The 20,345-nt window shown below is 42.7% G+C and overlaps 1 protein-coding gene across 10 annotated transcripts in view; it reads right to left on the bottom strand.

Moving 5' to 3' along the window:
- MTRR (5-methyltetrahydrofolate-homocysteine methyltransferase reductase) overlaps positions 1–20,345 on the bottom strand; it is a 151,735-nt gene that overhangs the window by 10,680 nt on the left and 120,710 nt on the right. For 9 of the 10 annotated variants that reach the window (XM_088442368.1, XM_088442360.1, XM_088442361.1 and 6 more), the window contains one exon: positions 4,456–4,545. In XM_088442368.1, the coding sequence (XP_088298494.1) occupies positions 4,456–4,545 (90 nt within the window). Of the gene's footprint in view, positions 1–4,455; positions 4,546–20,345 lie in introns of those variants that run through there. The other variant, XR_015868742.1, reaches the window with a different exon arrangement.

Here is a 20,345-nt window from a genome sequence, read left to right on the forward strand (position 1 = left end):
CTTACTGAACAGGAATTAATCTTACTGTAAATCAGTACGTGACGTATAGTAAGAACTATCGTGCATGGTTGAACTATTTTTATATTAGATCATACGCAATAGCAGAAGATGCTTGCAGCACGGATCAGGGAGATCCATGCTCCAAGTATTGGTGAAAAAAACAGATTACAGATGCATGCACGGATCTGTGCGTTACGTGTTGCAAGCGGCTACATTATGATAACAAAAAGTCAATAACACACAGATGCAGGGGCATATCTTCCTATTGGCCAGGAGTGCCCTCACCAGGGGCGCCGGCCGATGGGGGTTGCCGCCCGCAGTCAGTTATATCCCTGTTGCCCATCCCAGTGATTTCCCGGCTGCCCGGCACTTACAGTAGTATACAGTAAACATACTGTACACATTGAGGCCCGTATTCAATTTGGAGTGAAAAGCCGAGATTGGCGAAAAAGTTTCACCGATGACGTCATTTCGCCAGGCGGAAAAGTATCGCCGTTTTCAATTTGAAAGACTTTCCGCCTAGTGTAATAGGCGAAAAAGTTTCGCCTATGAATAGCAGGCAGAAAAAAGTGCAGAATTGGGGTTTTGGGATGCAACGTTGAGTGAACCCCCGTGCAACCTTCAGACTGCACCAAAGGTAAACTGCGTCAAATTTTTTTGAAAAAAACACTTAACAAAGTTGGGGAATAAAGTTAAAAACTAGCGAACTAGACTCCAGGGGGGTCCCCAAGTATGGCCCTGGTGTTTTTTTCATTGCAGGTGCTTGCGGCAGGTGGATTTTACACAATTTTTTAAACTTAACTTTAGCAACTTTTAAATATGCTGGCCCCCATTTTCAAGTACCCCACATTTGCTGGGATAAGTTATTTTCTGCAAATAAAACTCCTGAATACTATTCTTCAGCACTTACACAAAAACGCTATTTTGCAGCTATTGATCCAGTTTAAAAACACCAAATACATTCAGCAAGCCAAATCTGGGGTAACCATAGCTAGCCCCAATGTCAGAGCATCTTTTGGAGGGTGTTAGGCTGCTTTCCCCAAATCTGACATGGCTTTCCGATTGTTTCAGTGTCGCCGGGTCCCGTTTTCGTATTCTTTCAAATTGAATACGTAGGCGGAAAGTCCGGGAGGCGAAAAACAATCGCGGGTGCAAATCAAATTGTGAGGCGAAAATGACATCGTTGGCGATAAATTATCGCCGATTCTGACTTTTCGCAGCCTAATTGAATACCCCCCTTAGTGAGGATCTGGTAGCGCTGGGCGACCGCGTGACCGCTTAGTGAAGTGTGACATCACACACCATGTGTGCTTTGATAGAGAGGACACATGCCTAATGGCAGCATCTACTGTAGATGCCCTTCACAGCAGGGAACGGTCAGGGCACATGCTGCACTGCTAACTCCGTTGACTGGGACTTGCACACTACAAGTAGCTGGGCACATCTAGTGTATATAATGTATTGAGTTTAGTAAGGGTTGGATAACAATACTGAACTAGTGAAGAATTAAAAAAAATAAAACAATATTAAAAAGGTCTAGAACAGGCGGGACAGGCAGGTAAAGACGGAACACCTAACCGCTAACGTCCACAAGCCTGTCGTACTGTAGCAAGACCTGCAACTGTCGTGTACTGTACGTGATGTGGCGTCCGCGAATTACGTGTACTGTGAGCCTCACTTGTAGCTCGACTGGCTCCATTGTGTTTGACTACCAACCCACTGGGCATACGCCAGAAAACCCATTGCAACCCCTCCACTGGGCATACGCCAGTGATCCAATTTGTAACCCCTCGGAGCTGGCTGACAGCCACCTCAGCGCCAACCGTGCAGACATTGACGCAAGTCAGTTTGAGAGAGAGAGGTCTCTGTATTACAAACAGAGCGCACTACCAGTTACTGGTCATGAGAAATCACTATAGTGTCCAAGTCTGGGACAGCGCTGACATTGATGCAATTTTGCACTTTAAACGCAGTCAGTATGTACTGTAATACAGACATCCCACTTTCGCTGTGTTTGACTCCCGAAACACTAGGTATGCGCGGTAGAAATAGACTCAAGATGCCATAATGTAGCGCGACTAGCTTTGTGCTACGTGGGTACTGTATTGGAGCGCCATACACCCCTTTCTTGAGCACACAGTGGCATAAAATAGCATAGAAATGCCAGGTGGTGGGAAGTTGTGGATAATGTATTGAATCCTGAATAAGTGAAGATTAAAAAAAAATAAAAATCTATATTTTCAAGGTCTCGAACCCAAGTGACAAGAAGATGGGAGAAGCAGTGTGACTAGGCATTATCCCCCTAGGGCCACACGCCTCATCCTATTACTACAGTAGTTCCTAAAGTAATGAAATCACTACAATGTCTAAGTCTGGGAGAGTGTTGAAAGTACTTACACTGGCGCAAGTGTGCAATTTCAACTGCACTGTCAGTGTGTAATACAGAGCTTAATGATTTCAAACTTTATTAGACATTCTTCTACAGCTTTATTATACATTCCTCATTCCATGTGGAAAACGCTGTACTACTGTATAGTGTACCGAATCACCGCTTCTGTCAGCCAATCATCGGGCGGTGATGCAGAACATGCATTGGAAATCAGACAAATGAGCTGTGTAGTTTAGGAAAAGTGACACCTGGTGGACAAAAAGTTGTATTACACATTATGACTTTTTTCCAGTGCTATGCTACATTACGAAACTTTCTGTGTGGCTCGCCTTGCGTGGCGCGCTACATAGGATATGGAGCAAAAAAACTAGCTGGGCACATCTGTAGACTTGCTCACATAATCCCAGACAGACATGATTATGTTGAGATCAGGGCACTGTGGGAGCCATATCATCACTTCCAGGACTCCTTGTTCTTCTTTACCCTGAAGATAGTTCTCATAGACATTGGCTGTATGTTTGGGATCATTGTCCTGTTGCAGAATAAATTTTGTGCCAATCAGACGCCTCCCTGATGGTATTGCATGATGGATAAGTACCTGCCTGTATTTCTCAGCATTGAGGGCTCCATTACTCTTGACCAAATCCCCAACTCCATTTGCTAAAATGCACCCCCAACCTTGCAAGGAATCTCCACCATGCTTCACTGTTGCCTGCAGACACTCATTATTGTACAGCTCTCCGGCCCTTACAGCCATTGCTAACAGAAGGACACATGCACAGATTGAAACACTGCTAAGCTTTACAGGTCCGTATATGAACACAGACACGCTGTGAAAGTGTGATGAACCTCCTTAATTGATCCATTAATATGATCGTTTGACACTATCAGGTTCATTTGCAAACATCACCTCATTGAAAGACAGAGATAGATCTCCAACATTTACTATATATTTGAACTATTTTGATATGTACCCATGAAGTCTTGTATGAGGATGAAACGCGTAGGGTCAACAGTGTAACAGCCTGTCTCCATCTTGTGAGAAACCTGCCTATGAGCTCGCACCCGTAAGGGTGTAGGTGGGAATTAAAGCTCTCTCTCCTGCTATGGTCCAGGTTAGTGAAACACTGTTTGAATATTTATGTGAACCAATTTTATTGTATTTTAAACAATTGCTAATGTTTGTAAATCAAGAATAAAATATTCAGGTATCTAAAAACTCACTATCAAGAGGTTTAATAATTGGGCGACTTATATTATATTGTGAATTATTGTGAATTTAATAATATCCATTATTGGTGATAGAGGATAAACAACAGCGCACCCGAGGTATTTGTTATTATTGTTATTACTATTGTTAGGTCCTCGCTAGCAGAGGGCCAGCTGTAGGGTGCAGCTTAAAGTACATACCAGCGCAACATAAAGGTTATTTTTACTAATATATATATATATATATATATATACACACACACACACACACACACACACACACACATACATATACATGCATACACACACACTCACACATACCCCACCCCCCTCCCCCATGTGCATGCCACGCTACAGACCACATCGTCTCTTGGTTCCATGAACAGGACAGTGAGTTGTACTCCAATCTCTTCCACAATCACCAGATTGAAATCTAATATAGCGCCTTTCATGGAACGGGCAGTAGTCTCATGAACACAAAATAGCTTCCATTATGTAAAGTTAAAGGGTGCTCTAATTTAAATAATTCACAACAGCACCACAAAGATAGGACTTGCGCTACTTACAACTGTGGTAGTGCAGCAACAAAAATTTTGTGAAGCCAGCTGTAAATGATAGCTTCACCTAAAACTTAAATCTGTTCAATAGGTTATACATAAAGCTTTTTAGCTGGCGTTTGGCATTCCTCAAGCCACTTGGTGGGGCCCAGTACCTAATAGAGTCCAGCTATTCACTCACCATGCCTTTTACCTGTGGTAGGGCAAGTAGAATTCATGATTTTAGTATAATTGCTGAATGGCCCAAGAAACAGAAATGTCAGTTTTGGGTAAAGTTATTTGTAAGCAACATATAATTACCGAAATAAGTAGTCTTTATCATGACTTCGACAACCAAAAAATAGCCAAGTATCCCCAAACTTCTGTTTGTTCTGTTGACGGAGTATCTTTCTATAAAAAAATAAATTATCAAATAAAAACAGAAATTAGTTTAGAAATTAAATAAAAATCCAATTAAAAATGAGATCTTTTCAACTTTTATAAATGTTCATGTGGCCATACACTGTCAGATGCGGTCATCTTCTGACAATTTACAATCTAGCCTGACCAACACCTGAGGAACTCCAGCAGATGTTGAATAGGATTGGTGGTCTTATAGGGTGCTCACAATATGAGATTTGCATCTAAAATTGGCTGTCAAAATTGCAGCAGGTATGGACACTCATGCTGGTCCGTGATGGTTGTCTTTATTAAGACAACAGAATATTATGTAAAAGACTGGTGCTTTGTGCAAATGTAATGTCACCGTAAATATAAAAACAGTCAACAACAATAAAAAACACATTTTATACTATTTTTTTTGTGTCATCCAAGACATAACCATGGTTCCTCACAGAAAAATGAAGTACTATTAAAGTAATTATTAAAGCCTCAGTAATTAATAATGCACATCTCTTCTCACTAGAGACTTCTAAGGCTATTTTTATATAGTTATTCAAACAATACATTTGCAAACCTTTGCAGACTGAGAATTTGCTTTGAGCAACTGCGAAAATATACTGTGGTAATGTCTGTTAGTGAACTTGCACGTTATGTTGTTACCTATTATTATATTGGTGCCTTTTCTCTTATTATTTAAATGTCTGTATAAAATAAGTAATAGGATTAACAGAATTTAGGAAGGCTGAACAGAACTATTAATTCTGAGGTTCTGTTATTTATTTTAATGGTTCTGCGAAGGACAGCAGAATTCTATATTTAGGGTGTTATGGTAACAAGTGTAGCATCATTTTCTATAGTCAGGTTTTTCATTCATTAATGAATACATTGGGTGTCATTTGTTTGCAAATCTTACCAAGGAACGTGTGAATATTTCCGATTACCTTTACACAGGCATATAATGCAGTATACAATACTTTAAAAAAAAAAACAACAACATGTAGGATCCTCCAACCTTACAACCGAAAATACATAGCACACACAATTACATAAGGTGCAACTAATACCATTCACATGATAATTTTATAGGAGAAGTCCTGGTCTCATACTACCCAGTATTATGGAAATATGTTTTAAACTTTGATTTAACAGAACCTGGTATTATTATTATTATTATTATCCTTTATTTATATGGCGCCACAAGTGTTCCGCAGCGCCTTACATCGTACATAGAACTAATAGGTGAACAAGAAACAAGTAACTTACAGTACATTACAGTGCAGGACAAGGACACAACTTATATACATTGCTGAAATAGTGATTAAAGCACTCACAATAAGCTGCCGGGAGTTGGCAGTCACGTGTTAGATGCCCTAATGGGGAGTAGAGAGTGGAAGAAAATGTAAAGAGAAGCACATGAGGGAAGAGGTCCCTGCTCGTGAGAGCTTACATTCTAAGGGGAGGGGCACACAGACAGGCGTGACACAGAAGGGGAAGATAGGAAGGAAAGAGCATGAGGTGGGTTAGGATGAGTGCTGAAAGGCCTTGATGAAGTAGTGGGTCTTGAGAGCCCGTTTGAAGATTTGTAGAGAGGTGGAGAGTCTGATAGGGAGAGGGAGAGCATTCCAAAGGTAGGGAGCAGCACGGGCAAAATCTCGGATGCGGGAGTGGGAGGAAGTAATCAGTTGGCAAGAGAGGCGGCATGCATTAGTTGAGCGAAGTGGACGGGCAGGAGTGTGGAGGGAGAGAAGGTCAGAAATGTATGTGGGAGAGAATTTGGTGAGGGCTTTGTAGGCGAATGTAAGAACCTTGAATTGGCATCTGAAGGGGAAGGGGAGCCAGTGTAGGGCTTGAAGGAGAGGGGAAGCAGATGTAGAACGTCAGGAGAGGAAGATGAGCCGAGCAGCAGCATTGAGAACCGATTGTAGTGGAGAGAGGTGAGAGACTGGGAGGCCAGCTAGTAGAAGGTTACAGTACCTTGGTACTGGTATGATATAAATATAAATCTCCCACAAGGTTTGAACTCTGTCTTCCTTGTGGTGAGAGGATTCAAGTGAAAACCATTTTAAGAAGAAAAAAAACAGCTTTTCTAGAGAGAGGGAGAGACTTGGGGGTTGGGATGAATCCTGTGGTGGAGAATAGATTTTTTGGCAGCTGCAGGGATAAATTGTAACTTTCTACTACTATTAGCAAAACGAGTTTGAGATCCCCAATACAGCGCATTCTGGAGGAGGGGTGGGGGGGAAGTTTATTTATTAAATTATCAGTAGTAAACTTCTTGAGGATGAGTTTGCAAGCCAATTAAACTACGTCTAGACGGTTTAAGATAACCTTGATAATATACACAAAAGTGCATCTCTCTATACATAGATGAACAAAGTGTTTTATTAGCATATGAAAAGGCAGTGAGCAGCATTTGTTCATTTAAATGTGAAAATTGAGTGACCCATTCAGTAATGGCAGATTTCCTCTGACCACCATAATACGGTATACGGAGAAGACCTAAGAAAGTGCTTTAGGCAGTATCCGAGCACTGCAGATGCATAATGTTGTGCTTACAGAAACCGGAGATTGGGTGCATGAAGAAAAGTAAACTTCCAACTATTTTTAACATCAAAATTAGGTGTCAAATATAAAACCTTCAGTTGTCCAGGAGGTAAACTGTAACGTGGCTTCACCATATTACAATTCAATATTTGTTAAGGGAAGAAATAATGAATGATGGTTATTGAGACACCATTTATGTCTGACAGTGTGCCATTTCGTCCAAGGCAGTCATTAAAAGGGGGTTGTCCTTGCAGTGGAGTTGGAGGGGTGGAGTCATCTCCTGTTGTCCTATCTAGACAGGGCAAGTCTAACAAAAATGGTGACTTTCCCACACTTTATCTGTTTCACTCCTTGCCACTCCTACTTAAAGACACTTTAAAAATGAATGCTTTATTTAAGAAATTTCTTTGGAAGGGCAAACGCCCTAGAATAGCCCTCCTAAAACTACAACAGACTCGAAACAATAGAGGAATTAATTTTCCACATTTAACCCACTACAATCATGCATCTACCATGCGCTACCTGCGGGACTGGCTACACAATAGCAATATATATACTGATTCAATCATTGATCAACAGTTTTTGTCAGAGAGAAATTTAATTAGCTTCTTACATCAGCATGATGCAGAAATTAGTCAAGTAGTACGAGAAAACCCCCTATTGTGGTCCACAAAGAGATTGTGGCATATATCATGCCGCCAACACAATCTAAATGCACATAACTCCTTATTTCTGCCTTTCCTGACCAATCCGGACTTTCGGGATAGACTTCATCCTTACCTTTCACTTTATGGTGGAGAGAGGGAGTGAAAGATGTGAGTAATGTCGTGGATGTCACTAATAAACGTCTACTAACCTTGAACAGGCCAGAGAAAAATACCCGATACTCCAACGATTCCCTTTAGCATTCTTCCAAGCACAGCATTATGCGAGCTCTGTAATAAGGGTTTTTTCTGATTTGGATTGGCATAATGCCATTGATGGTGTGCTGCGATCCCCTCCACCCCTCTAGGACAGAGATATCGTTGCATTACACTATTTTGAGAAAGCAGATGGATCACGAACAGGTTAGCTTAGGGGTCAGCCAATGGTGGTCCTCTTTCCCCTCATTAACATGTGATGCCTTACTTGACAACTTGCGTTGCTCCTGTAAACTACTACCCGCACTGCAGTATCAGGAAATGTTTTTAAACAGCTTTCATAGGTCTTACTTCACACCCCATAGGCAATACTTAGCAGGAATGATTTCTTCACACAACTGTTTACGTTGTGAAACCCCTCAGGCGGATTTCCTCCATTGTTTCTGGTCTTGCCCATTACTACGTCAATTTTGGCTGGCAGTTAGGAAGTTCTCCCTTGATAATTTGTAAACTATATCCCATTCACGGCAGAGTGGGCTATATTTGGGATGGTACCCACCACACAAAGAACTGGATAGCGGCCTCTCCTCCTTCATTGCGGATGTTTCACACTAAATAATTTCTGGGGAACTTCAACATAGAATTGATTGTGCCTTGAAAAACACCATGTTGTCCCGGCCAGGGTTTCTCGGCATGGTAGTCACCGGGTATTACCTGTGAGGTCGTTATGGCGGGGGGTCTCTGGCAGCAATGCTGGTGTTTGGCAAGGGGCATTGGCTGCGCGTGGTTCTGTGCGGGCACATTGTCAGTAAGCCTGGTGAGGTCTGGTGGTGTTACGTTCTGTTGGCATAGGCGCCGCCATCTTACCTGCGGCCATGTGATTCCGGCTGTCCAATCCTGGTAGGTCATGTGCTCATTCCAGCCAGTCACAGCGCGGCACTGAGTATTTAGGAAGGTCCAGAGCCTACCTTCATTTGCCAGTGCAATGTGTTTCTCAGCTGCGGCTGAGAGTACCTGTGCCTTATCTGCCTGTTTGTATACGCTCCTAGCCTGAACCTTGCCTGCTCCAACCTGCTGGACTTACCCTGCACCCTCCACATACCTTCTTACCTGCCTGAGTACCTGAACCTGCTGTTTCCCTGCACCTTGCCTCATTTCACTCCCAGCTGGACTTCACTACCTCTGCCTGCATCAGTTACAGCTCACCATACCTTCATTCAGTTACAGCTCATCATACCTGCATTCTGTTTTCAGCTCACCATACTTGTATAGTGGACTGTTCCTGCCTGTCACTATCTGGACATTTTCTCATTAACCCCCACTACAGTTATCTAGTGCACTTTAGTGCTATAACTGGACTTTTTCATTTGCCATTCCCATGTCTTCTAAGTCACTTATTAAAAACTCCTATCACCACCCCGGGTCCACAACAAATTCAGAACCTCACAGTTTGCACTGGCCCCATGGATCCGGCCATGGAACAGGAGTCTGCAGTGGATTTATTTTGCTATATTGCTGGTCGTTTAGAAAACCTGGAAGCTATGCAACATCAAATGGCCCAGTTCCTACAGGAGATGTCTAAACGCCAAGATACTCTGCAAACCTCGTTAATCACCCCTGGGGTATCAGCAACTTCACCTCCTCCTGTGCCTGGTAAAACTCCACTTTTTCATTTAAGTCTGCTTCTGTGTCTGCTCCTATCACCACCCCTGGGTCCACAACAGACAGACTTTTGGAAGATCTTCCTTTTAGTATGTAGTGGATAAATAGACTTCCTCTTCCCATTTGATGTAACTCCTTGAGGTTGGGTCTTCTTGTCCTAGGCTCCGCCCCCCCCTTCCCTCTTGTCTTTTTCTTTGTATTGGCTTTTTTTTTTTTTCTCACATGGGTACCAAATTAGTTATAACCATATCAAATGTTTTTCTATACCAATTTAATGTATTAGTTCAATATCTGTGTAGTCTTATTATGGCTATTGATAAGAGGTAATTTCTGTTCATAAATATATCAATTTTACAGTTTTTTTTCTGTTACGAGATATTTAATTATTTTAATGTTTATTCAAAGCCATGCAATTGTAATACTTATATTGCATACTGCATTATGTATTGTTGACACTTCTGGTGCTTTACACAATAAAAAATATTATTTGAAAAAAAAGGGGGTTGTCCTGCAAGTCAGAAGGAATTATCAGTTTATGAAGGTGTAAAACACTAACAAGATCCATAGTAGGTAAGAACTGCTGTTACAGCGTAGTGTTGGCACACTGTATGTATCATGTTTATGAATCGTATCTTAAATAACAGATCACAGCCTGTGCATACAGTCAAATATCTAGATAATTGATGCCACTCTTCACTTTCGCCCATTGCAAGACGAAAAACTAAATTTTTTTCTCTTATTCCATAAAGGAGTGAAAATATTTTCATGGGAACTGGTTAGAATAAGAGGCAACAACTAGGGTGGGTATACCATTTTGGGAAAGTGATAATTTTGTGAAGGTCCACCAATCCAAGTTATGAGAGACAGAGAATAGCACCAAGAGCGTAGATCCTCAAGGGAGCGCATAATGAGATTTTGTATATTACGGGAATACAGGTCATGCATATTATAGGGTAGAAAAATCCCCATGTATTGAATGTAGCATTTTGCCCAACACAGTTCCAATCCCATCCCCGGGAAGGTTGTATCTCAGGATCCAGAGAAAGAGCAAGTTACTGTCTATTTTACGACAAAGCCCAAAATTAGAGAAGGATTTGAGCAACCCTAAATCCACAGAAGCTCTGTGGTTAGTTCTCAAAGATGTTTGGAACAAACTTCCTACAGAGTTCCTATAAAAACTGTGTGCAAGTGTACCTAGAAGAACTGATGCTGTTTTGAAGGCAAAGGGTGGTCACACCAAATATTGATTTTATTTAGATTTCTCTTCTGTTCATTCACTTTGCATTTTGTTAATTGATAAAAATAAACTATTAACACTTCTATTTTTGAAAACATTCTTACTTTGCAGCATTTTTTCCACACCTGCCTAAAACTTTTGCACAGTATTGTATATTAAATTATTCAACACGTCTCAGAATGTCCCATTTGTAGTATGTTTAGACTTATTAATATAAATCATTAGATATTATTAGAAAGGAAATCTGCCATTAGCTGTTCTGAGCTGGGTTATATATGGTCAATTTGAGAATAAGAAGTAATTACTTGGCATTTGCAAATTAGCCACTAATTGTATACATTCACCACCACAGATTATATTTCGTTCAAATGACATCCAATAATTAGCCAAGTGTCATTCAGTATATTTTACATGAAGTATCGACTTTTTGAATATAATACTATGTATAAGTTACAAGTTAAATGATACTGTTTACATCAAAGGTTAAGGAGAACCTTTTATTGAGGTAATTATCCCTTGAAAATTAGATTGTGCCCATACATTGAACCAATAAATACACATTGGATTCGTTTAACATGCAAGTCAGACCTGTGCATTGTCTGCTATAACAGTGTGACCTCAGTGAAATTGTTGTAGAATGAATATTTAAACAGGCAATTTCCCAGCTTTCACTGGTGGGCTGAATTAAATTGCCATTTGTCTAGTATTACCACTAGTACATTGCAGGGATGCCCAATCTCTCCCTCGCAGGCAAAAGCCCACTTGCTGTCTGTCTATGGACAGTCATATGCTGTACTGCCTGAGTCCCTAAGCTCTCCCTCGCAGGTTAGGCCCACCTTCTAACCATCTAATCTTTGCATTCACATATAATAGGAGTTGGAGCAGGTGCAGAAGTGCATAGCAAAACGTCAGACGTTTCGCAGTTAATTGCTTACTACGCGTGGTTGGAAGCCCACAGCACGGTCTTGTACACCTTAGGACATGATTGGATGTAGTGCCCGTCCTGTCTTGTGACTGGTGGTAAGCTGCTGTTGGTCAGACCTCTATAGTGTCCGTGGAGGAGCTCTCACCGCCAGCTGTGACTTCTCCCCGCCAACATTACCCAGCTTTAGATTAGCACACCATGAGGACTATTTACATTACAAATGTACTTTTATCAGTCTAGTGACAAAAGGTTATGAAAGCAGGACAAGCAAAAGTTTGGCATCTTAGCAGTATTCTTGCCCACACTTTGTAATACCAAATTACAACAGCCACAACTGCTAAAGAGAGTGTGAAGTTATAAAGGAGGGTAACAGGAAGTTATAAAGGAGGGTAACAGCTAGACACAGAAAAAACTAATCAATACAGTACTAATGGCAAAAATTAAATTTTTGCCATATGTATATTAGTGGGTGGAGCCGACACTAGCTAATTGAAAACTGGCTCCCACCCCCTATATAACCCCTCCCCTTCCACCATAAACTCAGTCTAATGTTTAACAAAGCCAGAGGAGAGCCAGGTATCTAGTATCTATGAAAAAAATAAATAAATAAAACAAGGGAGGGTCCTTGGCATCCCCCAGATGGACTCCAAGGAAGAAATTTTATGGTGAGTAAAAATCGTATTTCCTTCATCATCCATCTGGGGGATGCCTTACAACTGGGTGATATACCAGAGCAAGCCAATTAAGAGGGGGGGGGGGGAGGGGGAATGTCGGAACCAACTGCTCTAAGAATTTTACTCCCAATGTGAATTTTGCGCCGAATGTATGGAAGCGGTAACATTTTGTGAAACTGTGTACGGATGACCAGGTAGTTGCTTTGCAGAGCTGCTCAACCGAGGCACCAGGCTGTACAGCCAAAGAGGCTCTGACAGCATGAGTCGAGTGAGCCCGAATTGAGGCTGAAACAGTCACATTAGGAGAACAAATATGCCTGCCTAATGGCAGAAGTGACCCATCTAGTGATGAACCCTTTTGAGGCAGGCCAGCCTCTTTTTGGTGCATCCATCAACACCAACAAGGAATCCGTATGCCTCAAAGACACGGTATGGTCCAGGTAAATGCGTAGCGTACGTACCACATCCAACAGTGCTAATGAAGACGCTTCACTAGTCACTGAATTCTGTCAAAAAGATGGAAGGAGAATACCTTGGTTAATGTGGAAAGCCGATACAAACTTTGGCAGAAAGGAAGGTTTAGTGCGTAACACTACCCTATCTTCATGAAAAATAAGCAGCACAGCTTTATAGGAAAGACGCTAATTCAGATACCCTTCTGGCCGAGGCAATGGCCAAAAGGAAAACAACCTTCAGAGTGAGATAACGTAATTGTACAGACTCCAAAAGGCTCGAATGGTGCCTTTTGGAGAGCCTCCAAAACTAAATTCAAGTCCCAAGGAGGAACTGATGGGACATAAGGAGGCTGTATGCGAAGAACCCCCTGCAAGAAGGTCTGAACTTCTGGAATGGTGGCCAATTTCCTTTGAAACAGGATTGAGAATGCCGAATGTAGGTGCAAGGTAAAATCAGCGTGAAGCCGCCCTATTCGGCCTCGTGCAAGAGAGGGTATAACACACTGATTCTGCAGTTCTCGCGGAATCACTGTGTACGCGCGGGAGTCCCATTCTAATGACGCGGGGAAATAGCTATTTGATTGAATAGCTAATCCCCGCGTCGCGGGTCTTTTGCCTGACAATTAGCCACGGGTAAAACCCTGCGGCTAATTGGATATGCCCCTAAGTGTTTCCCCGGTTCTGACCAACGTGTGCATGGTTGCAATTGCATAACAACGGCAGGTGTTCAATCGGATTCGATGATAGATCTGGGAAGTAACTGGTTCAGTGAGCCTGTATCATGGTTTTTACCAGACTCTAAAAACCCCTTGGCCATCAGAATTTCTGGATTAAGAACCATGCCGTCAAAGCCAAGCGATGCAAATTGGGGTGACGGCATGGACCCTGAAGCAACAGATCTGGAAGCATACGATACCTCCTGGTGTAATTCCCATTCTCCTGGGTGCACACTCTGGCGACTTAAGCTTACTTACCTTCCGAGGAAACCGCCACTGTAACAGACGGAGTAACGCATCAAGTACATTGACTGGGACTCTTTAATTGTTCCTGACCCCTTGAAAGCTTGAGGTTACCTGCAAGTAGCCGTTATTATCAGCAATTCGGGAAGATTGTGAGGTAAGCCGAACCCTCTACACATCGCTAAACACCTGCTGTGGAGACAGCCGGAAGGTCCGGGTGTTGTTACAGTGAGTATGTCCTCTACAATTTGACACTTGAGGACGCGAACAAACATAAGACTGTATAAAGTACACTAAGTGTTTCACTGGTTCTTACCAACGTGTTCATGATCGCAATTGCAATTGTTAAAGCGGAGAGTGGAATATAGAGCTTATAAGATTCCTCACAGCAGACTGGCTGCTTTACATCCAAAGCGGAGAAAACCTTCTTTACGGGACTTTAACAACTGACACTTAAGGAAACTGTAAGCTCAGTTCTATTGTCAGAAAGATTCTGTTCCCACAAAGCGTAATAATTAACATCTATTTACTATAAAGAGAACAGGTTCTTCTGGATAAGACTGATTGAACAAATATCCCGTTAAGAGCAATTTGCTGAGTATTTTTACACACAAATATACATCGGTTGTGGAACTATTCAGTCCCTGTGTATGAGGGGAGTAAGGGGTTATTCAGGACTGGGAGGACTTTTGTCCTTTATTGTGAATGTCTTACATTTATTATTAATCTTAATGCTGTTTAACACTTCTGTACTGCTAGTAGCCACTCTCCAGGGCCACATACTGTGTTAACCGGTGGGTAGTGTCTTACCTGGGGCTGCCGGTGTGTGGTGGGGCACTCCTTTGATGTGCAATGCCAAAGTGGTACCAGTGTGTGGTGTTGCTGTACTGTGTGGTACATGGGGGTACCAGGGTGAGCTGAGGGCCCTTGTGTTGCACCAGATGTTCTCCATTGTGTTGTGGGACCCTCATTCCCCAGTGTGTGATGGGCCCTCCTCTGTTGCGCCCATGTGTGGTGGGACCCTTTTTGCCAGGGGGGTGCTATTGTGTAATGGAAGCCTTCTGTGTGGTGCCTGGGTGCAGCCAGTGTATGGTGAGAGCCTTCTGTGCAGTGCCAGGGTGCTGCCAGTGTGTGATGGGACTGTTCTGTGCAATGCCAGTGAAAGACCCTAACCCCCTCCTTGCCCCCTAGTACTGTGCCAGCTGCTATCTACCCTTGCCCCCTCCCTACTCCCAGCACTGCCTGTCCCAGCTCCCTCCTTGCCCAACAGCACTGTTGCAACTGTTGTCTGCACTTAACCTACCCTCCCCAAGCCCTGCCTGTCCTTACTCCCCTGTACCCCCAGTTCTACCCACTTCACTCTGCCTTTACCCGCAACTCTACCCCAACAACTGCTGCCTGCCCTCACCCTGCATTATATGTGATGGAACCCAAAAACCGTGAAGTAGGACCCCAATTTTTTTTATAGTGAGGGGTCCCCGGGACCCACATTTTTTTTTCGCTCAGCACGATCACTGACCTATAAAAGTTAGAGCTTCCAAAATCTGATCAGCTAAGGAGTTAGCTTCAGATTCATCCCCTGATTGAAAAAGGACCGATAGCCTTTACCACCTAGGTGCTGGCCAGAATTGGCCGCAGCGATACTCCTGACAAGGTGAATAAAGTTTTAGAACAACCTCATTCTTTCTATCCACAGGATCTTTAAGAGTTACAGACTTGAGCTTTGGGAATAACCGTATTCCTGATCAACCTAGCAATAGGAGCATCCATCATGGGTGGAACTTCCCATTGTTTGGTATCCTCTTTCGGAATACGAAATATTGAATCAGGCTTTAACCAGGCTTCTTTTAATATTTCCTCAAAGTTAGAAAATTCTGGGAAAACCGAAACATGTTTCTTTTTATGTTTAAATAAAGAAACTGCATTAGTATCTGGCATAGCTGCCTCCTGTAACTAGAGTTTCCCTGATCGCATCTATCAAAATAGAAACTCCTGAATCCGAATGGGAGTCACCCTCCCAGTTTGAGGTGTCCTCCCAGTCATAATCCAATTTCCCTTCTTCCTGGGAAGAGGTAGCTGAAGCCTCTTTTCCAGGAAAATCTATAGAGGAATATGAATGTCTTAACAGCTGTGGCCCCTGCAGATGGTGCTATTTTATTTAGTGACTTTGCCACCTGAGCAAGACATCGTCCCATATTTTGGGCCCATCTGGGCTCTACCGATACATCAGCCAAAGGTGGAGCTTGAGCACAGTGTATCATAATTTTCCTGAAAATGACGTAATTCACCTATGGCGTCCGCCATAGCGCTAGCCTAATCAGGCATCACCCAACTAGTCAGCCAAACATCCCGATAATGAAACCCCCTGTGAACAGCCAGCACAGCGCATACTGTTTGGCAATTTTCTTTTTTTACATTTTGTACAAATATAAACAGGGACTTCTTAGAACGCTTGTCTGGCCTATCCATACTGAGAAAGACAGACAAGTCTACTCCAAACAGATAACTACCTAAATTCACATAGAAAAAACGTAGCCCTGAATGAATAGAAAAGACTAAATGAATGTTAATGAAGACTTCTATTCACCCATGTGTTTTAAATGCACAAAAACCCTGGCCCTGCCAATAAAGCAAAAGGTAAAATAAAATGTCACACATACACACCCCTGTATGTTACTGCCTGACTATCAGTGACAACAGTGCAGTAACTATATATTTTCTTCCTGAGGATGGATTAAACTCCGAAACGTTGAAGGCATTATCTAGCTCCTGAGTACTATTGTGTGAAAAGTCAGTTTGAGTGCCGCTTGCTTCCAGATATACCTGTTCTTATGCAGTGCACCTCGGCCGTTGCCCGCTGTATTGGAGTGCCATTCCGTGCTGTATAATTATATTATATATATATATATATATATATATTAGTCTCGAAGCTGGATAATTGGCTGAGACAGAATCAGTTTAAAATTAGATTGGAACGACGCCATCTTGCAAATGGCGACAAGACACCATTTAAAAAATGAGATCTGCACAACGCTATTTTGCGAATGGCCGCTCAGTGCCATTTTAGGAAACTCGCACTTAAGTACATACGGCGATGCTATTATTAGCATCATGCGATCGCATATTTCACCATACCCCATACACACATTAAATACTCACAGTTGCACTGTTATCACCATACGCACATTAGCTACTGCTTAATACCCCGCATACGAACGCTGTTTATTAGCTTCATGTGTACGCATTTAAAAGACTTCACTACATCCATGGTGAACTTTAACTAGCACCCTTTTCCAAACCCCTAATACCCACACACTGCACTTACATAAAAGTTTCCATAGCTCCAAAGTGTAAAATCTAAGGATTATTAATTTATTATTAATGTTGTGAAATAAAAATTATTTGATATCTAAGGTTTAGTACAGTGTTGGCTAACCTTGACACTCCAGCTGTTATGGAACTACATAATCCAGCATGCACTGCTACAGTTTTGCTATTAGGGCATGCTAAAACTGTGGCAGGGCATGCTGGGATATATAGTTCCACAACAGCTGGAGTGTCAAGGTTAGCCAACACTGGTTTAGTACATGATAAGCAAACAGTGTTTGGTGTTGTACTGATCTACTCTGTCTCAACAGCTTTCCGGTGTCATCGGTGAGAAGATCGCAACATGCGTTCACAACTTATGGACGTAGAGAGTTAAAATACTAAAATGTACTGTGTAATGTTAGCAGCTTAGATTTGCATGCAGCTGGAAAAAGGATACAAAAGGCTGTTGGAGGCTGACCTGACTCCATTTGAAACAACCTGTTAAATGTCCTGTAACAGAAGCACCGAGACGGAGAACCAATGGAATCATGCCAAACTTGCCTATTGTATTGCCTATCCCTGTAAGGGTATATATGTGCTCTCAGACCCCAATCGGGAGTCTTCATGCTGATGCTGTTGACGGAGGTTTCTTGTTGATGCCGGTAACTGGTCCCAGAAGCGCGTGCGTATGTAATAACTGTACCTTGGGTCTGTATGATTTCTTTGCGCTAAATTGTCTTTAGATCACAGCGTGTAACCTGTTGGTTTTATATTAACCTTTTGTGCGTTGGAAACACATTTCAAAGTCTGAAGGCATTTATTTACTGTATGACTCAGCAATCCATTTAGAAGGTATAGGCAGGATCATATAGAGGTATAGGCAGGTTGCACAGAGGTTTTAATCCAGTATCGATAATAGATAGTTGGGATAGGGGTCCCTCTCAAGGGGTAGATGGACTCCCACTTTAAAAACACAGCAGCCGTAGAAACAGGATACCAGTCAAGGGCTCTCGTACAAACTAGTCGGCGCCAGTCTTTATTGTGCCAAATGAATATAAAACATAAACAAAACATAGACATAAGTCCTAGCCCGGCTGGGCATTAGCTACACAGCAGATTCCGTCTCTATAAGAATGGTAGGGCCTATTGCCCTTACCATCAACAAAACATGTGCACAGTACTTACAAGGATTATCACCAACTATCTCTGAACAGGCTAGTCTGCCTGCTCTCCCAGGTGTGAGACACTCAGCCACAAACAAACCATGCTTATATCAGCCACTTCCAGCTGCAAGCCCTAATGAGCCCGTTACCAGGCTGAAAGGCCCAAAACCTGGAGTGGCCTGTGGATGGAGCCCTCCCTCTCCTCACATCCACATCCCCAGGACCCAAACCGGCTTTTCCAAAAGCCGATACTCTGGTCTGCTTACTAAACAGACTTCTCCTGGGGTTTTTTAGAACACACAGGCCAAAAACCTAGGACAAATGTACCTGCCATTGACCACTTTACCAGTGCTTCTATCACATATCCCCCCTTTGTTTCGACCTGTGGGGCAGAACCGCAGCCCCCAAACAATGGACACGTGACAAAGCATCTGCATTGGCCAGCTGGCTTCCTGGCCTGTGTTCTACCGTAAATTTAAAGGTTTGTAATGCCAAGAACCATCTCGTTATTCTCGCATTACTGTCCTTGTTTTCTGACATCCACTTCAGAGGGGCATGGTCAGTGATCAATCTGAACTTTCTTCCCGCCAAGTAGTACCTGAGAGTCTCTAACGCCCACTTTATGGCCAATGCTTCTTTGTCGACTGTAGCAGTTTCTTTCATGTACATTTAATTTTCAGCTTAAGAAGAAAATCGGGTGTTCTTCACCCTCTTTGCTTTGGGACAGGACCGCTCCGATGCCTACATCTGACGCATCGGTTTGTACAACAAGCTCTCTTTCAAAATTAGGGGTCATCAGAACTGGTTGGGTACATTCTGCTATTTTTAACTCCTGGAAAGCCTTCTCTGCTTCAGGACCCCATTCCACCATGACTTTCTGTTTGCCTTTGGTAAGGTCAGTCAGTGGGACTGCAATGGTGGCAAAATTGGATATAAACTTCCTATAATACCCAGTGATCCCTAAGAAGGCTCTCACCTGCTTTTTATTCAGGGGTCATGGCCAGTTTTGGATTGCCTCAATCTTATGAGCTGTGGCTTTATCAAACCTATGCCAATGGTGTACCCAAGATAATTTACTTCTTCCATCCCCAGACAACACTTTTTTGGGTTGGGCTGTCAAACCTGCCTTATAGATGGAGTCCAACACTGCTTGTACTCTGGGCAAGTGAGACTGCCAATCAGGACTATGAATGACCACATCATCCAGAAAAGCAGCAACATACTGTCTGTGGGGCCTTAGAATCCTATCCATCATTCTTTGAAAGGTAGGAGGTGCCCCATGTTGCCCAAAGGGCAACATTTTGTATTCAAACAACCCCTCTGGTGCAGAAAAAACTGTCTTTTCTTTGGCGCTCTCAGTAAACGGCACTTGTCAATACCCTTTGGTTAAGTGAAGAGTAGTTAAATACCTGGCCGTCCCCAGCCTTTCAATTAGTTCGTCCACCCTAGGCATAGGGTAGACATCGAATTTTGACACACTGTTCAATTTCCGTAAGTCATTGCAGAATCGCACACTCCCGTCGGGTTTTGGAATGAGCACAATGGGACTTGACCACTTACTATGCGATTCTTCAATTACACCCAACTCTAACATTTTTTTTAATTTCCTTTGACACTGATTCTCTTTGGGCTTCTGGTAAACTATAGGGCTTTAAGTTAGCCTTAACCCCTGGGTCAGTGATTATGTCAAGTTTGATGACCGTGGTTTTCCCTGGTAGGTCAGAAAACAGCACCCTATTTCTGACCAGAAATTCCTTAACTTCCTGCTGTTGACCGGCTGACAGGGTTTTTGCCACTGTCACTTTGGGTACCATGGGCCCTGGGTTTACTGGAGTGGCTCGGATGGCTGACAGTGCTGCTCTATCCTTCCAGGGTTTTGTAAGATTTACATGGTATATCTGTTCTGGCTTTCTCTTCCCCGGCTGGTAAACTTTATAATTGACCTGCCCCACTTTTTCTAAGATTTCAAAGGGTCCTTGCCATTTAGCCAAAAGTTTACTTTCTACTGTGGGAACCAACAC

This window comes from Taudactylus pleione, unplaced genomic scaffold (genome assembly GCF_031769625.1).
Source record: "Taudactylus pleione unplaced genomic scaffold, aTauple2 ptg000309l, whole genome shotgun sequence".
Taxonomy (NCBI): Eukaryota; Metazoa; Chordata; class Amphibia; order Anura; family Myobatrachidae; genus Taudactylus; species Taudactylus pleione.